A 22,510-nucleotide genomic window follows, 5' to 3' on the forward strand; every position below is an offset into this window, starting at 1 on the left:
TTGTCAAATATTTTCCTGTTAATTTTCTTTTCTTTGCCAATATGCACAAAGTATGAACAGCTTGGAATCCTCAACTGTGCTGAAGGACAAAACTAAAAGCCAACTCTAATGGTAGTGTCTCTTTCTTTCATATTTCTTCAAAGATGCAAAGATGAGGACAATGCAATCAATGTCCTCCAGTTATTTCACTATTGTACTACCCTTCTAGGTGATTCCAACATTTCTCCATTTTTCTATCGTATTAATCTTTCTTAGTGTAGTTGGGAATAAGTGACAAGAGGAAATAATTCCTAGGATGATGAAACAGCAAAATGTTTCAAGACATAGAAAAGTAAAATCACTAAAATCCCATATGGTAAATCTTAAGACTTATAAAAAGGACCCAATGGATCCATACAGTAATTGCAAGATAAAATGAATTTTACTCCACTTTTAAAAATTAAGCAGATTTTCTTTGAAGACCTCTAAAAAGGAACAAGTCATGAAATGTCAATCCTTTTAACTGTTTATAAATAGAACTGCTCAAAAAAGAAATTCACCAACTATTAGGTACAATAAAAGCTGATGGATACTATAAGGTAATTAAACCAAAGTGCCTTGTAACTTTCCAAACTCAAGAAAAAATATTCTTCCTTATTTCACAAACACATTAACATTTCTTCAGTTAAAGATATGAATATTCACAGTAAGTAAAATCAAAAACAAAACAAAACTAGGGTGCCTTGATGGCTCAGTCAGTTAAGTGACTGACTCCTCTGATTTCAGCTCAGGTCATCTCCTCACAGTTCGTGGGTTCAAGCCCCATGTGGGGCTCTGCGCTGACAGTGTGAAGCCTGCTTGGGATTCTCTGTCTCCCTTTCTCTGCCCCTTCCCTACTCGCTCTCTCTCAAACATTAAAAACAAAAAACACACAAACTAAAAATAGGCTCCTGATATTTCAGATCAATTTTTTATTGTCAAGTGTTTTACAAACTTACCAGGAGTATTTTCAGTAGTTTTTTGATTTCATAAATGTAGATAAGGAATTATAAATGTGTACAATAAGATACTGAAGTCCTTAATAAAGCTAGGATAACCAGATATTCTCAAAGTAATAGACAGCCAGTGAAGATTTTAAGCAGAAGAGTGGTGTGACTGAATTTACATTTTATGATGAGTATTCTGTTTACAATAAAAAAAAAAATGGTTTGGGATGTGTAGGACTGGGAGAGTGAGAGAAGCTATAAAGCCATCTTCATAAATAACAGCACTTCGCCCTCATCTAGATGATTATTGTTTAAAAGGTTTTTGTGTTGTTTCCTATCAAAAAAGTATTAGATTTCTTCAAATCTTTTTAAGAACATTCTTTCCCATTTAAAACTGATTACCATATCAATGTTAATGCATTTTATACAGCATATATTTTCCCAGAAATAAAAAATATATTAAAATTTTTATTTTCACTTAATTGATCTTCCCAATACTTTAAGCCCCTTTGATCTCTAGGGCCCTCAAGAACTTATTTGAATACTAAATTAGACCATAAAACTTTTTCAGTTTGTTTTTGTTTTTGAGCTCCCAGGACCAAGGTCCAAGGTGTGTGGACAGAAATGCAGGTTTCTAGCAAGGACTCAGGACACAGGGAGTGAAGTTACCCCATCCACCCTGCAGTGAGGCTGAGAAGCTGGGAGAAGGCCTTCCCCCCTCCAGGAACTCTGTGCATGCCCTACTTATTTCTTTCTCTGGCCTTACCTTAAACACAGATGTTTCCCAAGTTTGTAACCATGGCTTTATTTTTTCTATTTTTCTCTCATTCGTTCAAAATTTTTTACTAAATGACGTACGCCAGCCATTGGACTTTCTCTGGTTTCACCCATGCTCAACAACTAAACGGGGCATCACTACCATATGAATGATATCCAGATTTACACTACCAACCCTTATCCCTTTCTTAAGCTCCATTCCAAATGTCTACTGAATATAATAGCTAACACTGATGGGGATGTAATATATGCCAGGGACTGTTCCCAGCATTTTGCAAATACTATGTCATTGAATTATCAAAACAACACAATGGAGAATGTAGAAGCCTCCCAGGATGCTGATAATGTTGTTTTTGTTTTTAATCTGGATGCTGTTTACACAGGTAAAGTTTAGTATATGACAGTTCATCATGCTATACTGTGCAGTTTTTCTATATGTTGTACTTCAACATAGAACTTTCTAAAACTCTCAATCCTCTGAAGAAAGGAACAATATTTTCTCCAGTTTAAAGATGAAACTTAAATATCAAGAGACTGCCCATGGTCACACGGCAAGTAGTACAGGGAACCAGGATTCACCTCAGGTAGTCTGACTTCAAAGTCATTCCACTCTCAATCATATCAAGCATCATACATTGCCTTCCTGGCTCAACACATTTCCTTTGTCTAAAATGATCTTCCCTCAATTTTCAGAATGAAAGACCATGGAAGTGCATCTCAAACTCCATAGTGAGAATCCTCCAATTCCCCATTTTAGTATTTCATTTAAACTCAAGTATGATCATTATCATAGCATGGTTATTTGCAGGTATATTTGTCCTCCCACAGGACATCCCACAAAAGCATAAACTCCTTGAGTACAGAGACTGCACATATATATTGTAGATATTCATTAAATATTACATGTTACTCCCTAAAAATGTATTTTAATATACATATTATATAGGAAATATTTTTTAAAGCCCAATGTAATCTTTATTTTATTAGTATGTCCTCTACAAGCCTGAATTAAAGAGCTGCACTGCACATAGCTTTCACACAGCACTAAGAAATACTATACTCTGAACAGTGACCCTAATTCTGAGGAAGGAGTGCCAAGGACAATTTATAGCCAAGTATAGTGGGTGCACTGCACACCTTCAATCATTTAGCTAAGTAATTCTAACATACTTTGTCAATTACCACACTTATAAGCCCAAGGCCTGTCTTCTAATTAACATGATGGTGTACTTCTGAAAACTAATTTGGCTGATTTAACGAATATGTCTATTTAAACAGCTATACATTATAATCCAACTGCTCATAAGCATAATTCTATCTCTGGGATCTCTATTTTATTCCAGTTATCTATTTGTCTATCCCTGTAACTGATTAATATGACATTCTCCTGTTTAATAAAGTTTGGGTATGTGGTAATACAAGACCTTCCTTGTCATATCTTACAAGACTGTTATGACTACTTTTGGACAAACACTATCTTCATTACCAACATTAGAATCTCTTTATCAAGTTAACCCCCGTCCCCCAAGACTGTTGATTTTTATTGGAATTGCATTATATAGATTACATAGAAGAAAGTTGATAACTTGATAGTATTTTTTCACTCCACGGACCCAGTCCATCCTCATTTATTTATGTATTCTTTTATGGCCTTTATATCCTAATGTATTTTTTTCCTTAAGTGTTTTGTAGCTCTCATTAGTTCTATTTCTACTTAATAGGTTTTGTGGCTATATGAAAAAAGATTTATTTTGAAATTTAATAATCTAACACAATATTGCTGAAACAGAAAGTTACCAATTCCTGCCTGATTATAGATTCAGAAAATTTGCTAAGTACTTACTATTTCTCTTATTTTTGTCTGTTGGCTGCAAATAAAATAATCATGTTGCTTGCAAATAAAAAATTTCCGGGGTGCCTGGGTGGCTTGGTTAAGTGTCTGATTCTTGATTTCTGCTCAGGTCATGATCTCAAGGTTGGTCATGAAATTGTGCCCCTGGTCAGTCTTAGCACGGAGCCTGCTTGGGATCTTTCTCTCTCTCTCTCTCTCTGCCCCTCCCCTGCTCATTCTCTCTCAAAATAAATAAACTTAAAAAAAATCTCCTTCCTTCCCCATTAAAATGACACGGTGGCAGGGGAGTGGGGGAGTGGGAAGCACCTGGGTGGTTCAGTAGGTTGAGCATCTGACTCTTGATTTTGGCTCAGGTCGTGATCTCACATTTGGAGAGACTCCCACTGACAGCACAGAACTTGCCTGGGATTCTCTCCCTTGCGCGCGCACGCGCGCTCTCTCTCTCTCTGTCCCTCCCCTCCCCTCCCCTCAAGTGTCCTCGCTCTTAAACATTTAAAAATAAGTAAAATAAAAAAAACAAAATGACACAAATTGAGGCCCATCAATTGATACTCAATTACCTACTTTTAAAACATTTTACCTTGAGATTATGAAACTCTATACATTAAATATATGAAAGACATCAACTAATGAATTCCTTTAAAACCCTTATAGTAGTATTCAAATATCTATACTTCATAGAAAACTAACATTGGTAAAATGCCTACTGAAAATCAGGACCAGGGTAGGAAGTTTTTATATTTAATCTTCACCTCAAGGTAAGTCAGGTGAGGGAACAGTCTCAGAAAGATGAAGTGATTTGGCCAAATGACTGCTGGGATAGAGCTGAGATTCAAATCTGAAGTCTCACAAGCTCCAAATTCATGCTCTTCCCATTAGAGTATACTGTAAAGCAGTTTACAAAAGCACAGTCAAGCATACACCTTAAACATTCTCTACAGGAATATTTTGGCTCACACTACCCTTAAGGTTACTAATAACATAGGCAAGAAATATCATCAATGTAACAGTAGTAATCCTTTTGGAAAGAAAATTTTCATTATTTCAAACTCATTCAAGCCATTATGAATCCTAAGATCTCTGATTCAACAATGAAAGAGCTGATATAATTAGCAGTTGCAGAATTTTTTTATAGAGCCAGTAAATTTCCATCACCATGATTGGTTTCAAAAACCTGTTCACCTGGTTTTTCACCTTCTCGGTTAGGGATTACTCCTTTTTTACCCTACTAATGTTACTCTCATTCTTTCCTCAAGAGAGTATTCTTAACACTATATTCAAAATAAACTAAAAAGGAAAGAAAAAAAAATTCACCAGCTATCAACCTACCCAAGTTATCTTAGTGATGTGAGGAGATACTTAACCTTTAGGAACAGATATACTAAACAGATCTTAAGAATCACTGATGAGATGCCTTCTTTTGAATTAGCAGATGCTGAATTTAAACTAATGTCCAGATGATAGTCAAAATCCACTTAAACATTTATCCTTAAATGACATTTGCTAAGATTCTAAGAATATGGGGGTAAAGTAATTATTTTATATTTTTATACAATCTCTACCCAAAAGCCTTTAAATTCAATAAATACTAGATATAAAAAGGGTAAAAAAGAAAGTTACCAAATGATTTTTTCAAATAGCTAACTTTAAATTATTCAATGATACATTATGAATTATATATAGGACAAAGAAAATTAGTTTAAGCAAAAGCTAAAGATTTAGGTTATCCAGGTAACAAATAGCTTGATTAGATAGAAAGAGGACAAGGAACTTGTATGTCCAAGGCTTGTCTAAATAATAAAGGGAGGGGCGCCTAAGTGGCTCAGTCAGTCAAGCTCTGATTTTGGCTCAGGTTTGTGAGCTCCAGCCCCCTGTAGGGCTCTGTGCTGACAGCTCAGAGCCTGAAGCCTGCTTCAGATTCTAGGTCTCCCACTCTTTGCCCCTCCCCTGTTCATGCTTGCTCTCTCTCTCTCAAAAATAAACATTAAAATAAAAAAAAAATTATAAATAAGGGAAATTGGCTATTTAAAACTCTCAAAGAAATGTTTATGTCCTAATAGTAAAATATAATGGGATTATATTACTATTTTATTATATATATAATACACATAATATATATTATTTTACACGTTTATTACATATACATGTATCTGTATATGCCACAACCCCTTTCAAAAAGTAAAAACTATGAGAACTTCTCTATCACTGCCAATGAATGAATTAAAAAATTGATTTTGAGCCTATGTAACTATCAGAAAACTTTTTTTTCTATTGAGAACTATCTTGCCCCACATTCTTTGCTACACTAAGTCTTCATAACTGTTGAAATACTTTTTTCCAAGATTGCAAAATTAAATTTATCTGAAAGTCTTTCTTCTCAAACAAAAAAGGTTAGCTCTACTAAAGTAGGTTACCTACCCAACCAAGTCCCCCCCTTTCTGCCATGAAGCCATCCTATTTTTTCACCATACTTCTTATCTGCTTCATCCTGTGCCCCACAAATTAATACTACCAGAAACACATACATATAAACACATAAATTAATACTTAAAAGTATTTTGATTTCTTCATTTCTAAGGAGGAAAAAAGGCCAAAAAAATGAAAAGATTTTATCTGCAACAGTGGCTAATAGGCATAGGTTTATTTACTTGCCTTAAAAAAATACAAAAAGAAAAACAGTAGCTGATGGAACATGTAGCACAAGACTGAGTACTTATCATGAAAATATTTAATATGCATTATACAAATAAAAAACTTAGTTTATTTAGAAGTTAGCAGTGAGAAGAATTTACAGCCTTACACAGACAGCTATAACCAAGAAAACTAAGAACTAGAATGAAATGTAGACTTAGGTTACTTTGTTACTTGTATTCAATGAGTTATTTGTATTTGATTCAACACATTATCCACAAGTAAATGCTTAAAATTTCCAAGTTTGCATCCTTTAAATTAAAATAAAAAACAAAAACTAACAACAAAAACTTGCAAAGTAATCCCTTGGTCTTCCATGTCTACAAGTTACATTATAGTGATTTCTAGACAGGAAGAAAAATAAGCATCAGCACTGCATTTTTTGTATATGCTTTTATTATTAATGCTATTTATCTTCCTTGAGCTGCAGGATTAGCATTATTGGGCCTGATTTCTTTCCATAAAAGCAACCAATTTGCCATGTACTATATCTATATACAAGGACAGAACATATTAACAATTAGTTTTGCTGGCATATGCATAAATAAGTATAGTTAAAAGACTAGTATTTCCTTATTAGACATATAGATAAAATTTAGTAATTTGGATGGTTGTTACAGTTTACTGAAACTTGAGATTCAAAGCCAATAGAAAAATTAGGTACAGAAATTCTGTACTACTTTTCTATACTGGGATAAAACACATACATACAACTATTTTATAAAAAAAATGATTAAGTGGGGCGCCTGGGTGGCTCAGTAGGGTTAGGCATCCAACCCTTGATTTCGGCTCAAGTCATGATCTCATAGATGGTGGGATAGAGCCCTACATTGGAACTCTGTGCTGACAGTGCAGAGCCTGCTTGGGATTCTCTCTCCCCTCTCTCCCTGCCCCTCCTTTCCCCCACCTCTCAAAATATAAATGAACTTAAAAAAAAAAAAAAAAAAAACAAGGTTAAGCATCTTTAAGTTAGCATTTCCTCTCCCATTTTTTTTTTTTTAACATTTTATTTATTTTTGGGAGACAGAGACAGAGTGTGAGTGGGGGAAGGGCAGAGAGAGAGGGGGAGACCCAGAATCTGAAGCAGGTTCCAGGCTCTGAGCTGTCAGCAGAGACCAATGCGGGGCTTGAACCCATGAACTGTGAGATCATTACTTGAGCCAAAGTGGGATGCTTCACAGACTGAGCCACCTAGGCGCCCCTCCTCCCCCATTTCTATCTGTAGGTCTGGACTAGAAAACAATGATTTCAAAACTGCCAAAGAACCCATTCTATTTTCAGCAAATAATCCCAAAATCTATCACTCTGCCCATAGTAACAACAAAAATACTGTGTGAAACAAGTAAAATTTTTAATGGTTAAATACAGCTTTGTCTAGAACACATAGTACTTGGTAGCACAGGATTTATGGCACAGATGCTGATTAGCTAGCTTGTTTTCCAGGAAAAGAAAATGGTTTTCCCTCTCTCCATGAAAATTATTAGCTCTAAAAGATTTTGGTCAAAGTAACTGATGCTTTGTTAGTAGCAAAGAATTTGTTAGTGTTTGAAAAGCCCCAAGATCTTGCCCCCAATATTTTCTGGAATGTCTCAAGATAAAACAGATTTGTAAAAATTGCCACATGCGTTTAAGAAATTCAACGATTACAGGGGCACCTGAGTGGCTCAGTCGGTTAAGTGTCCGACTTTGGTTCAAGTCATTATCTCAGGGCTTGTGAGTTCAAGTGCCGGGATTCCGGCTCTGCGCTGACAGCTCAGAGCCTGCAGCCTGCTTTGGATTCTGTCTCCATCTCCCTCTGCCCCTACCCACCTCCGGCATACTCTCTCAAATATAAACAAACATTAAAAAAAAAAAAAAAAAAAAAAAGGAATTCAACAATTATAAAAATTTAATACCAATTTTTTAAATAAAATGTACATTTACACATTTTAACATCTCTTAAAACCAATGGGGTCTTAAGCACTGTATACTTTAATTGGCAACAACTTTCTCTGGTGATATATAAAATAAAGCATACATAAGCGGTATCTTAGAATTCCATGAAATATAGCGACCTTTTCAGAATTACAGGCTTTTACTCAAGAAGACAGCCGAACATCTCATTTTACAGATGAGGAAAATGAAAGCCCAAACAAGTGATGCCCCCAACGACTAAAATCAAGAGGAAAAAAGACATGGAAGCCAGGTCTTCTGATTCCCAGTGATGCCCTTTGCATTACACAACCTAACACCTGAAGTTAAGGAGATAAAAAAATTCCCTGGGTTTAACCAAATAGTTAACACACATATCTAATATATCTCTTTCTATAAAAAGCTGGTCGCTTAGGAGCCCTGTAGGTTTATGGCCTGAATCTGAACACAATGTCTCAGACTGACTCAAAAGCAACAACGACCACAAAAAAAAAAAAAAAAATCTAGCGCGTTTTTCTCTTTTGATAAGATGTATAATGAACTACTGACACTTCAGAAATTAGAGCTTCCCTTAAGGTACAGATTTCATTGGATGCATCACAATGTCAGTACAATCTCACTCGAACTCCCCCCCCCCAACTCGAGGAAAAAGACCCGCCAAGGGGAATTATTACCACCTCCCACCCCCCGGCCTAAACTCAATAGCTAGAATAAGGCCATGGATTCATTTATCAGTACTAGAAACTTCGCACATCTTTACCAGTCTACCAACTACAAATTCACAGGTGGTTGGTATGTTTACATCTCTCCCTAGAGGAAAAACTAAAGGAACCCAATGTAGTTGACACCCGCGGTTTGTTTGCAGGTTTCGAGAGGAGGGACAGGAGGAGCCGAAGGAGAAGGTACCCGAGAAAACGACACGTTATCTGGCTCAAGGGGCCTCGGCACTGGGCGAAGACTGGCGCACGGGAGGCGTCGCGGAACAGGCCGGTGGGCAGTGCGACTCGGCGCTCCCCTGCGCCCACCCGCTCCATTCCCCAAGTGGGAGGGGGTTCAGAGGTGGGAACTGGACAGGCGGGGCGGAGACTGGGGGGGAGATCCGAGCCCCGGCCTCGCTTCCCTCCTCAGCCGGCCGGGCGGGGGTGGCGGCTGGGCTCCGAGGCCGCGGGAGGCCATTTTAGCTGCGGGGCCGCCGAAAGCCCCGGCGGCCCTCCACGTCCCAACACCTCGGCGGTCTCTCGCTCCCGCCCCCACCGGGGGGGCCCCTCCCCGTCGCGGGCCAGCGGGGCGGGAGAGGCCGCCGGGCCGGGCCCGTCTCGGGCCGGGACTCGGGGGCGCCGGGCGGGGGCCGGCGCGGGGGCGTTGTGTCGGCGGGATGTGGGCGGAAGAGCGAGCAGGGGGAAAGAAGGGAGAGGGCGGGGAGCCGTTACCTATACTGGGCCGCAGCCGCCGCCGCCGCCGCCCCGCTGTGGGTGAATCCAAAGTAGTTGCCGGTCGCCATTTTGGCATCTTCCCCCAGCCGGCTGGGCACTGCGGCGGGCACGGAGAGTCGGGTCCCATGGCGGGAGGAGAGGCGCAGAGGGGCAGAGACGCCGAGGGAGGGAAAGGGAGAGAGAGAGGCGCTGTGAGAAGCCGCCCTCGCCGGGCCGGGGCCAGGGCCGCGGCCGCGCCGCCTCCCCCTCCCGCCTCGCACTCCCTCACTCACTCGCACGCCCCGGTGGCGGCCGCCGCCTCCTCCCTGGAGCCAGCCCCAACCCCCGCGCCTCCCCGCGGCCCCGGGCCGGGGAAGAGGCCGGGCAGGAACCTCGGCGGGGCACATTATACTCACCATAGGTGAAAGAAACTACAGGGCATATGGGAATCATGGGCTCGGGCTGCTGCTGCTGAACTCTGAACTCTCACCCACTGCCTCCCTCCTCTGCCCCGCTCCTCCTCAGCGGAGAACAGACCGCCGCCTCCCGCTGCACTGCGCAGGCGCCCCCGCGCTCGGCACCCTGGGAGGTGTAGTCCCGGTCGCCTTAGCGTCTCTGGCGGGCGCGTGCCAGGGCCTTGGCCGAGGCGGGCGGGGGAAGCTGACGGGCGAAGGCGGGCCTGGTCTCCGCCAAAGTGATGGTGACTGCGAAACGCAACAGGGGCGATAGAGGAGCGTGCGAGCAGCGCCTCGCCCCAACGTGGGGGGGGGGGGGGGGAACGGGGGGAATCAGGGAGAGATTGGAAAGAGTGACGCCTGTTAGCCTTCTCTTACTTTTCACTCTCACTTTTGCGTGTATGCAGTATTCTTTACCTTTCAGTCCTTCTCGCTTTTGCACTTTTAATTAGAATTTGAGCTGGACTAATTTGGATGCTTCCTTAATTCTCTCATTCCTGCTTCTGATTCCTAGCTTCCTAGGGGAGGAAATGCCTGGGGAGGAGAGAAAAATTGCTGTTGTGTTGAGCTGTAAGCACACCCCCAAACACCCCTTCGGAACACCGTCTCCGCCCATCTACACCCACTTCTTGAGTCCTTCAACTTATGTTGAGCCCCGCCCCCACCTCAAAGTGTCCGGCTAGGTCCTGGAGATGTATCAGTGAGGAAAGTGAAGACCCTTTCGCACATAGAATTTACCTTCTGGGGAGGGAGGTAGAGAGTGTCAGACAATCGCAAATCAAATCGTGTGGTGGATGGTGATTGCGGCTTTAAGAATAAAATCGGATAAAAAGGAGGGAGGTGTTATTTTATGTAGGGTGTGGATAGAGCGACCACTTGGGTAGAGCCTTGAAGGAAATGAGGGAAGAGCCCGGTAAATACCTGAAGGACAGCAAATGGAGGGTCCTAAAGCCAAGTGCTCAAGAGCAGCAAGGAAGTTAGTCCGACTGGAGTTGAGTGATAAGGATACAGGATCTTCTGAAAGGTCCTTGGTAGGGATGCCAGGTCTTTCATGGTAAGGACAGAATACTCTCTCCCGTGCAAGCATCTCTTTCTTCCTCTGCTTTCTCACTGTTTTCTCTTTGCTTTCCCAGTTCATTTCCAACCATTCTCTTTCCTCTTACAGTCCCTCCTTCTTGCCTCCCATTAATGCATAAGTGCTCCATTTCACCTCTTGCTCATCTTCTCCATGCCCGTGCCCCAGACCCTTTGCTACTGGCCTCTCTTCAATGTTTATTATTTATTAAAATCATTTATTAAAAAAATAACGATTTTTTAAAGTTAAAAAAATGTTTTTTAACATTTATTTATTATTGAGAGACAGAGAGACACTGAGGATGAGCAAGGAAGGGGCAGAGAGAGGGGGAGACACAGAATGTGAAGCAGGCTCCAGGCTCTGAGCTGTCAGCACAAGGCCCGATACGGGGCTCAAACTCACAAACTGAGATCATGACCTGAGCCGAAGTCGGACGCTCAACCAACCGAGCCACCCAAGTGCCCCCCATTTTTAAAAGTTTATTTAAGTCATCTCTACAGCCCAATGTGGGGCTCAATCTCACAACCTAGAGATCAAAAGTCACATGCTCCTCCATCTGAGCCAGGCAGGTGCCCCTCCTCAGTGTTTAATATGAGCACTAAAAAGAAATGCAGGGGTGCCTGGGTGGCTCAGTCAGTTGAGTGTCGACTCTTGATTTCAGCTCAGGTCATAATAAGGGGATTAAGCCCCAAATCCAGCTCCACAGTGGGCGTGAAGCCTGCTTGGGATTTTCTTTCTCCCTCTCCCTCTGCCCCTTACTTGCTTGTGCTTTCTGTCTCTCTCTCTGTCTCTCTCAAATAATAATAATAATAATAATAATAATAATAATAATAAACAATAATTTTTTGAAAAGAGAAATGCAAAGGGTGAATCAGAACTCATCATGAAGTTTAGGGCTTTATCCCACCTTCCTATGCCAGAGCAGAAACAATACCTCAGTTCCTATTTGTGCCAACCTGGCTCCCCCACACCACCTACAAAGGTGCAAGTTCTAAGAACCTGTCTGATTTATCCTATTACTCATTTCAAAAAAGAGAAAATGTAGAACATTGGGGGTAAAAAATCAATGTCATTGTTTTTGACAATACTGGTGTTTCCCTAGGCAGAAGTTCTTTGCAGTCCAAGTGTGTTGCTAGGAAAAAAATATCTCCTACACATAGGGTATTAGAACTGCATTTTCAACGTAATTTGTCTTGAACTTCATGGAGCAATAAAGCTTTTAAGGCACTATCACTGCTTTGATAAACTTGCACTATTAGTTCCTAGGCTACTTGAATAAAACTGGAGGAGAAAAGACAGGTGTTAATCACCTAAGATTATTTTTAGGCCAATTTTATGCTTGGCAGGCCTTTAGGGGATGGAAGAGGGCTGCTGGCACACCCCAATGAGCAAGCAAGTAACTAGAAAGAGGAAGGCGTGCCTCTTGTCTTTGGTAACTGTTCCTAGAGTTCAGAGTAGGTGTGGCAGTAGTGAAAATTATTTACCACAGTGTACTCCTTAAAGAGGGAATCTGTAGGAAGGGCTCCACCAACCAGCATGGATTTATTTAAGGAAGGAATTTTGGGGGAGGCGCCTGGGCAGCTCAGTTGGTTAAGCATCCGACTTCAGCTCAGGTCATCTCAGGATTTGTGAGTTCAGGCCTCACATTGGGGTCTTTGCTAACAGCGCAAAACCTGCTTAGAATTCTCTTTCTCTTTCTGCCCCTCCCCTGCTCCTGCTCCCCCCCCCCCCGCCCCGCCCCACCCCGCCCTGCCTTTCAGAATAAATAAATAAGCCTTTAAAAAAAATAAAAAAGGAAGGGGTTTTGGGATGTTTGGGATGGACTTGGAATCAAGAAGCAATGGGTCCTGGGGCACCTGGGTGGCTCAGTTGGTTAAGCATCCGACTTCAGCTCAGGTCATGATCTCATGGTTTGTGAGTTTGAGCACCACATCAGGCTCTGTGCTGACAGCTCAGAGCCTGGAGCCTGCGGCAGATTCTGTGTCTCCCTCTCTCTCTGCCCCTACCCTGCTCACGCTCTGTCTCTCTCTCTCTCCAAACTGAATAAACGGTAAAAAAAAAAAAAAAAAAAAAGCAATGGGTCCTTTTCCTGGGCTTTAAGTAGTGGAATGACCTGAACCCATTATTGAACCTTTCTGAACCTCTGTGACAGGAATAATACTAATGTCTCCCAGGACTGTGGTGGGGGTTAAATAAGGTAGCATTTCTCTAGAACAACTCCAAGCACAGGGTATTTATGTAAAAAGAAGTAGGCTGGATGATTGTGAATCTTTTTAAAATCTTCCTTCCAAAAAGTGAATGCACTGCCCAAGTCACTCACCTAAAACCAAAAAGTAGGTGGCTCTGCCTTAGAGGGTTTATGTCCCAGAGTGTACCCAGTCCAGCCAACAGAGCAATATGCAGTCCTCTGGGCCAGGTGGGAGACTTGACAGGAGGAAGTCACTTATAACATCTGTCATGCTTCATGTCCAGAAATGCTTGGCATTGGAATACAAAAAATTACACTTACCAGTCATTCTCCACACTTTCACTCCAGTGACGTGTTCAAAATGCAAATCTGATCAAACACTTCTGCGCTTCCCCTCACTCTTAGGACAAAGCAAAACTTTCACTTGGCTTACCCTGTGCAGTCAGGCCTACCAGCCAATTTCAGCTTCTTCCTCCTTCTCTTCATTCCAGCTAACTTGGCCTCCCATCTACCATGCTATTACCACAGGGCTTTGCATGTTCTATCTGACTAGAATGTTCTTCCTTCCTCTCCTTACCTAGTTAATCCTCATGCTTCAAAATCTCCACTCAGTCAATCCCTCCTCAGCCTTCCCTGCCCCCTCCCCCCCATCAGACTCTTATCATGCTCTCAGAGCACCTGGCATCTCTCCTTAAGGTGCCTTTGTGACAGCTGCAATCTTACACTTACTGCGTGATTGTTTGACTGACATTGTGTCTCCCATCAAACTACAGCTTGATGAAGGCAGGACGCCAATATTGGGTGCCTTGTGATGGGCACTCAGTAAGTCCTTATTTAATAAATGAACCAGGCAGTGAACAGCTTAATCTTTGATGATTCAGAAGACAGTTTCAGGAAACTGTAATGCCTCGGGGTCATCATTAAGAACCTCAATTAACATCTGAGGGCAAATGAGGAAACATTAATTGGCAGACCGATTAACCACAAGGTGGAGCTAGCCTGAAAAGGCCTGCCCCTAAACTCACCCCAAATATTTGTAGTCACCTTTGAGTCAGGCCCGGTTTCCTGAAAGGTCTTGTTAAAATACAAATGTGTTAGGGACATCTGGGTGGCTCAGTCAGTTAAGCGTCTGACTTCGGCTCAGGTCATGATCTCACAGTTTGTGAGTTCCAACCTTGCATCGGGCTCTGTGCTGACAGCTCAGAGCCTGGAGCTGGCTTCAGATTCTATATCTCCCTCCCCCCATCATACCCAGTCTCTCTCTCTCTCTCTCTCTCACTCTCACTCTCTCTCAAAAATAAACATTAAAATACAAATGTGTCAGCCAGAGAGGATGACATATGACCTACTCTATAAACCAAGAGAGTATGGCATGGTGAATGAGGGCTTGGTCTGAAGCTGGACCCATATGGCTTCAAATCTCAGCTGTAACTAACTGTTGTGTGACTTCAACCACAATCTCTCTGTGCTTCATTTTTCTCCTAAGTAAAAAGAGGTTATAAAAGTAGTGTCTACAGCAGGGTTTTGTTGGCAGGGCTTTAACAACTTCCCAGAGGTAAAGGTCCTAGATCAATGCTGGGTTCTTTGCAAGTGCTATGAGTATTGGCTGGTCCTTCTAACTACCACCCATTCTTTTTTTTTTTTTTTTTTTTAAGTTTATTTATTTTGTGAGAGGGAGAGAGAGAGAGAATCCCAAGCAGGATTCTGTCAGTGGGGCACAAACTCACAAACCTTGAGATCATGACCTGAGCTGAAATCACAAGTCCGATGCTTAACCGACTGAGCCACCCAGGTGCCACTAGCCACCACCCACCCAGTTTTATCACAATCAGAGATAAAGCCAAAGGATGAGGTCATTCTTTTTGTAGTGGAAGGGGGAAGATGGAGTCCACAAGGGCATAGAATGGGCGGGACCTGGATAGGGAAAGGGGCATAGAGGGTCATAGGGAGGAATGCACGGAGAGGCAAGGGACAAACTTGCTGTTGCATCGTTGTTTCCTTGAGAACCCAGAGAAGGAGCAAGAAGGCCAGGAAGCTCACTTGGAACCTGTGATGCTTTCTCAAGATAACTACAGTCATTGCATTTGGGGTTAATAAAGAAAGAATGGGAAATGAAGCTCTAGCTCTGGGCGTGACTCGAACAGGCTGAGGCTCCAGGCATTCTGGGACCTTCCCAACACAGACAGGTGGTGGTGGGACAGGAGAGAATGTGGAGAGCAACAGAGTCAGTCTGGGGAGCTGACCCAACTATCAGACTGGCTCTTAAGGGCCAAGGGCCAAGGTAGGACAGTGTTGATTCAAAGGGAAAGCTCTGATTAAAAAAAAACAAAAAATTGTTTTAATGTTTGTTTTTCAGAGAGACAGTGAGAGAGAGAGAGAGAGAGAGAGAGAGAGAGAGACAGAGAGAGAAGGAGACACAGAATCCAAAGCAGGCTTCAGGCTCTGAGCTGTCAGCACAGAGCCCGACATGGGGCTCGAACTCACGAACCACGAAATCATGACCTGAGCCGAAGTCAACCGACTGAGTCACCCAGGCACCCCGAGAAAGCTCTGATTTTAATCAAGAAAACCGTAACTGAGAGATGCACTCCAGGTGGTGGATATGACAGTGACACATCAGGAAGCGTTCCCCTCTAAATTCTTCCATATTCTCTCCTCCTCTCCCTCCTATCTCCTCCTCTTCCTTCCCCTCTAGTCTCTTCCTTCCCTCTGAGGAATAACTGTGTGGTCTAGGAGATGTCAGACACTAGGGTAATCCACAGAGATGGAATGCATCCTTGATAAACACAGTGACACCTACTGGTGCAAAAGGGGGTCTAGTGCAATGATGATGTATTTAATCTCAGTAAGAGAGTTTATGATACAGTGGTTTCTTCTAGGGCTAAATTTTGTGGGTTCAAATCCTACCTGCACCACATACTAGTTGTGTAGACCTAGGACAAGTTATATAACCTCGCTGAGCCTCAGTTTCTTCAGTTCGGGTGGTTGTTGTGGACATTAAAGGAAATACACATCGGGGCGCCTGGGTGGCGCAGTCGGTTAAGCGTCCGACTTCAGCCAGGTCACGATCTCGCGGTCCGTGAGTTTGAGCCCCGCGTCAGGCTCTGGGCTGATGGCTCGGAGCCTGGAGCCTGTTTCCGATTCTGTGTCTCCCTCTCTCTGCACCTCCCCTGTTCATGCTCTGTCTCTCTCTGTCCCAAAAATAAATAATAAAAAACGTTGAAAAAAAAAAAATTAAAAAAAAAAAAAAATAAAGGAAATACACATAAAGTTCTTGGAACATTGCTTGGCACATAGCAAGTTCTCAATACGATCCCTCAATACAAACCACAAAGACTGAATAGATATTAGCAATGTCTTTGGGAATAAAGGATCTCTTGGCATAGGTAATCTCTAATCTCTTTCACCCTGTTATACTATTTTTTTAATTAAAATTTTTTAAAAATTAATTTATGAATGTATTCTGAGAGAGAGAAAGCATGGGGAAGAGGGGCAGAGACAGAGAGAGAAAGGGAGAGAGGATCCCAAGCAGGCTCTGTGCTTGAGCCTGATGTGGGGCTCGATCCCACAAACTCTGAGATTATGACCTGAGCCAAAACCAAGAGTCTGATGCCCAACTGACTGAGCCACCCAGGCACCCCTCAACTAAATTTTTAAATTAAAATATAATTCACCTACCATAAGACTCATGCTTTCAAAGTGTTCAATTCAGTGGTTTTTAGTATATACATAAAATTGTGCAACTCTCACTGCTGTATAATTTCAGGACATTTTCCATGACTGCATTAATAAGTCCTGAACCCATTAGCAGTCATTCCCTATGTCCTATTCCTCCGAGGTCCTGGCAACCACTAACCTGCTTTCTGTCTTTATGGATCTGTCTACACTAGACATTTAATGTAAATGCAATCATACAGGGGCACCTGGGTAGCTCAGTCGGTTAAGTGGCCAACTTCCACTCAGGTCATAATCTCATGGTTCATGGGTTTGAGACCCATGTCGATCGCTGTCTGAGCTGTCAGCACAGAACCCAGAGTCTGCTTCAGATTCTGTGTCTCCCTTGCTCTCTGCCCCTCCCCCACTCATTCTTTGTCTATCTGTCTCTCTCTCTCTCAAAAAATGAATGAACATTAAAAAAATTAAATGCAATCATACAATATGTAGCTTTTTGTATCTGGCTTCTTTCACTTAGTCTAATGTTTTCAAGTTTCTTTTATGTTGTAGCATGTTTTGGTACTTCATTCCTTTTTATGATTGAATAATATTCTACCATTTGAATATATCTCATCTTGTTTATCATTCATAAATTGTTGGACATTTGGGTTGTTTCCACTATTTGGCTATTAAGAATAATGGTACTAAAAATCTCTTTGACCTTGGCCGCAGCAACTTCTTACTCAACACATCTCAGGAGGCAAGGGAAACAAAGGCAAAAATGAACTATTGGGACCTCATCAAAATAAAAAGCTTCTGCGCAGCAAAGGAAACAAACAGCAAAACTAAAAGGCAACCAATGGAGTGGGAGAGGATATCTGCAAATGACATATCAGATAAAAGATTAGTATCCAAAATCTATAAAGAACTTTTCAAACTCAACACCCAGAAAACAAATAATCCAGTGAAGAAATGGGCAAAAGACATGAATAGACACTTCTCCAAAGAAGACATCTGGATGGCCAACTAACACATGAAAAAATGCTCAACATCACTCACCATCAGGGAAATACAAATCAAACCACAATGAGATACCACCTCACACCTGTCAGGATGGCTAACATTAACAACTCAGGCAACAACTGATGTTGGCTAGGATGCAGAGAAAGAGGATCTCTTTTGCATTGCTGGTGGGATTGCAAGCTGGTGCAGCCACTCTGGAAAACAGTATGGAGGTTCCTCAAAAAACTAAAAACAGAACTACCCTACGACCCAGCAATTGCACTACTAGGTATTTATCCAAGGGATACAGGTATGCTGTTTCGAAGGGGCACATGCACCCCAATGTTTATAGCAGCACTATCTACAATAGCCAAAGTATGGAAAGAGTCCAAATGTCCATCGATGGATGAATGGATACAGAAGATGTGGTATATATAAACGATGGAGTATTACTCGGCAATCAGAAAGAATGAAATCTTGCCATTTGCAACTATGTGGATGGAACTGGAGGGTATTATGCTAAGTGAAATTAGTCAGTCAGAAAGACAAATATCATTTGACTTCACTCATATGAGGACTTTAAGAGACAAAACAGATGAACATAAGGGAAGGGAAGCAAAAATAAAAACAGGAAGGGAGACAAAACATAAGAGACTCTTAAATATGGAAAACAAACAGAGGGTTGCTGGAGGGGTTGTGGGAAGGGGGATGGGATAAATGGGTAAGGGGCATTAAGGAATCTACTCCTGAAATCATTGTTGCACTATAAGCTAACTAACTTGGATGTAAATTTTAAAAATTTACCATTTTTTAAGAAAACTCAGAAACTACGAAAAAATATTAAAGAAAATAATGCTGCTATGAACATTTGTGGTGGCTAATTTTATGTGATGAGTTGACTGAGCTGAAGAATGCCTAGATAGCTGGTAAAACATTATTTCTGAGTGTGTCTGTGAGGGTGTCTTTGGAAGAGATTAGCACATGAATCAGTAGGCTGAGTAAAGATGCCCTCACCTGTATGAGTGGGCATCATCCAATCTGCCAAGGCCCAGAATACATCAAAAAAGGCAGAGATCTGGAGAATTTGCTCTCTCTGCCTGAGCTGAGACATTCATCTTCTCTTGTCCTCCAACTTGGAGTTTCTGGTTCTTGGGCCTTTCAAATCCAACAGGGACTTAACACAAATGACATATCAGATAAAAGATTAGTATCAAAAATATATAAAGAACATATTGGTTCTCATTCTCAGGCCTTTCAACTTGGACTTTCATCACCAGCTTTCTGGGTTCTCTAGCCTGCAGATAGCTGATCAAGGGACTTTGTGGCCTCCATAACAGTGTGAGTCAATTCTTATAACAGATATCCTTTTATATATATCACTATATATCCTATTGGTTCTGTTTTTCTGGAAAGCCCTGACTAATACAAAATTTTGCATCGACATGTTTTCATTTCTCCTGAGTGGAATTGCTGGTATAAACTTTAAAAAAACTTTCCAAATATCTCAAATTCTCTTCCTCTGCATAGTCACTGCCCTAGTTTGTCTCTTGCTAAGGCTACTTCAACAGCCTACCAATTGGTCTTTCTAAGGATCCCCATTCTCTACATAATTATCAAAGGACCTAAGTTTGAAAAACTAGTAGTAATAATAGAAAGAACAGCTATGTACATTACAATAATTCATTCTTTAATAAAATATGAGGTAGAGACTATTATGTTTATCCCATTTAGAGATGATGAAGCTGAGTTCGCAAAGCTAGTAAGTGGCAGAGAAGGATTTAAATCTAACACCAACCTGACTCCAGAATGCCTAATTTCTATGACACACCACCTTCCTGAAACACCTCTGACCAGCATGTAACTACCCTGCCGAAAACCTTATGAAGATTCCTGTTGCCTAAAGTAAAAATCCTGGCCGGTTATTGTACCTGGCTATATCTCATTTATAAACTCCTAGAGCATTTATGTTGTCAACCGTCCAATTATTCTATTCTGAAGCATCCCATACTTTACATTTCCTAACATACATTAGATTTGTTATTTCTTGTTCAATGTCTTTCTTTCCCCCAGAAAAGATGTAGTAAGCTTCACTGAGTCAGGAGCTATGTTTTATCCACTTTAAAATTCCCAGTGCCTAGGAAAATGGCAAGAACGTGGTAGACACATCCCACATATTTGTGGAGTGAATGAGAGTAGTTCTGTGTTCTTCATCTCTTGAGGGCAATGGTTTTATGATGTATTTTTGGTATCTCCCTCTACCCTCCTCCAGCTACCACCTGGCACAATCCTAAGCACACAAGAAAATTCCAACCTGTTTTAGTCCTCCAGGTTCCTTGACACGTGAACATGGGTTATCTGTTGCCAAGTCTCAAAACTCAACACCTGTGTTGTAAGGGTTTCTTTGTGTCAGTAACACATTTTGAGGTGTCTGAAGAACATGCAGAACTCAAGGCAGCCACAAAGAATAGCTATTTAGGGGCTTGGAGAAGAGTCTAAGCCATGCTGTGATCATTTAGAGATTGATATCAAATTAATGAGAGATGCTGAAGGGCGTATTGTGACAGAAACTAAATTTTAATTTTGTTTTTTTTTTAAATTTTATTTATTTATTCTGAGAGAGAAGTGTGCGTGTGCACAAGCAGGGGAGAGGCAGAGAGAGAAGGGGGGGTGTAGAGAGAGAGGCAGAAAGAGAGAGAGATAATCCCAAGTAGGCTCCATTAGAGTCTGATGTGGGGCTTGAACCCATGAACCATGAAATTATAAACTGAGCTGAAATCAAGTGTCAGATGCTTAACCAACTGAGCCACCCAGGCTCTCCTAATTTTGTTTAATTTAAATACCCATATATGGCTAGTGGCTACCATATTGGATAGTACAGTACCAGAATCAGATGACCTAGGTTCAAATCCTGGCTCCACTACTTACTGACTATATGATTGACTGATTTACTCAACCTCCTTGTGCCCTGCTCTCCTCATCTATAAAATGGGGACAATAATAACAGTACTAATGTCATAAATTTGGTGTGAGGATTAAGTAACTAAGTATATACTTTAAGCTAGCACTGGGGTGGCTAGGGAAAGAGGCTGACTGACATCCAAAAATGGGTCATCTGGTCCACCTGATTAATTGAGTGCCTTCTCTGCTGGGAATACCCTCTCATGGGCATTAACATGGTGTATTAGTTTCCTATTGCTGCTATAACAAATTACCACAAACTTCTTGACCTGAAACTACACATTTTATCTTACAATTCTTTAGTTCAGAAATCTCACTGGGCTAAAGTGAAAGTGTCAATAGGGTGTATGCCCTTAGAAGGCTCTAGAGGATAATCCATTCCCTTGCCTTTTCCAGCTTCTAGAGGTTACCTGTATTACTTGGCTCATGGCCCCTTCCTCATGTTCAAAGCCAGCAGCAGGGCATCTTCAAATCTCCCTCTGACTTGGACATGCCTGTATTCCTCTCACAAGGACCCTTGCGGTTATATTAGGTCCACCCGGGAAATCCAGGATAATCTCCTCATCTCAAAATCCTTAACATAATCGTATTTGTAAATTCCTTTGGCCATGTAAGGGAAAATGGATATGGGGACCATGATTCTGCCTACCACACATGGGATATGGACATTTCACATTCAGTGACCATTCTGAAAGGTCCATCCATGTAACCTCTCCCCTGGATTATCTTGTCACCATTTCCTCGGCCTGTTCTTTCTGAAGTCTCTGATCAGCTGGCCAACCTACTAGCCAGTGCTTGTTAATAAATACAGGTCCATGCTCAGTCTATCTTTATTTACACACGAAGTAGACAATAAGGTGGACACTCTAAATCTTGCCCTCTGGGAAGATTTTCCTTTATCATTATATGTCAGGGCCACCCTGAGTCGGGCAGTAGGACAATCATCCAATTCCAGCTGGAACCAATATGGCATACAGATTGATCAATGATTCTTCCAAATTTGCCTCTTTCATTAACTGATCACAGGGAATTCCCCGAGAAGCTACAGGGATGCCTGGAGGAAGAGAGTGCAAAGTAATAGGAGCAGGTAACAGGGGATTCTGGACACTGGTTGTGATAGTGTGTTTGTGCCTTCTGGATTGCTCCAGCCCGGTTATATATATATATATACATATATACATGTATACATATATGTGTGTGTGTGTGTGTGTGTGTGTATACACATATATATGTACCACTTCTATTTTGGAATGATGCTGTGTACATGTTAAAGTTTGGTAGATAAGATAATAACTCAGTTTGGGGCACCTAAGTGGCTCAGTCGGTTAAGCAACCGACTTCGGTTCAGATCATGGTCTCATTGTGAGTCTGAGTCCCACATCGGGCTCTGCGCTGACAGTGCAGACCCTGCTTGAGATTCTCACTCTTTCCCTCTTCCCCTGTCCCTCCTCCCCCTCTCAAAATAAATAAATAAGCTTTAAAAAAAAAGATAATACCCAGTTCATGTTGAACAGTTCTCATAGGCACCTGGTGTCTCACAGTCCGGTCCCTCCTAGGGCCCAGAAGCCTC

The 22,510-nt window shown here is 41.7% G+C and overlaps 1 protein-coding gene and 1 long non-coding RNA gene across 5 annotated transcripts in view; one reads left to right on the forward strand and one right to left on the reverse strand.

Moving 5' to 3' along the window:
- The window catches only part of ZFR (zinc finger RNA binding protein), an 86,946-nt gene extending 76,788 nt beyond the window's left edge, over positions 1–10,158 (reverse strand). For all 4 annotated transcript variants that reach the window (XM_058716715.1, XM_058716737.1, XM_058716706.1 and 1 more), the window contains exons 1-2: positions 10,025–10,158; positions 9,627–9,726 (exon numbers count right to left, since the gene is read on the reverse strand). In XM_058716715.1, coding sequence (XP_058572698.1) covers positions 9,627–9,726; positions 10,025–10,061 — 137 coding nt within the window. In that variant the 5' untranslated portion in view covers positions 10,062–10,158. The remainder of the gene's footprint in view (positions 1–9,626; positions 9,727–10,024) is intronic.
- Positions 8,841–19,322, forward strand: LOC131504450 (uncharacterized). The gene is made up of 3 exons (XR_009257999.1): positions 8,841–8,981; positions 9,062–9,186; positions 19,232–19,322. It is a non-coding gene; the product is annotated as an uncharacterized LOC131504450 (long non-coding RNA).
- The last annotated feature ends 3,188 nt before the right edge of the window (positions 19,323–22,510 follow it).

This window comes from Neofelis nebulosa, chromosome 1, assembly GCF_028018385.1.
Source record: "Neofelis nebulosa isolate mNeoNeb1 chromosome 1, mNeoNeb1.pri, whole genome shotgun sequence".
Taxonomy (NCBI): Eukaryota; Metazoa; Chordata; class Mammalia; order Carnivora; family Felidae; genus Neofelis; species Neofelis nebulosa.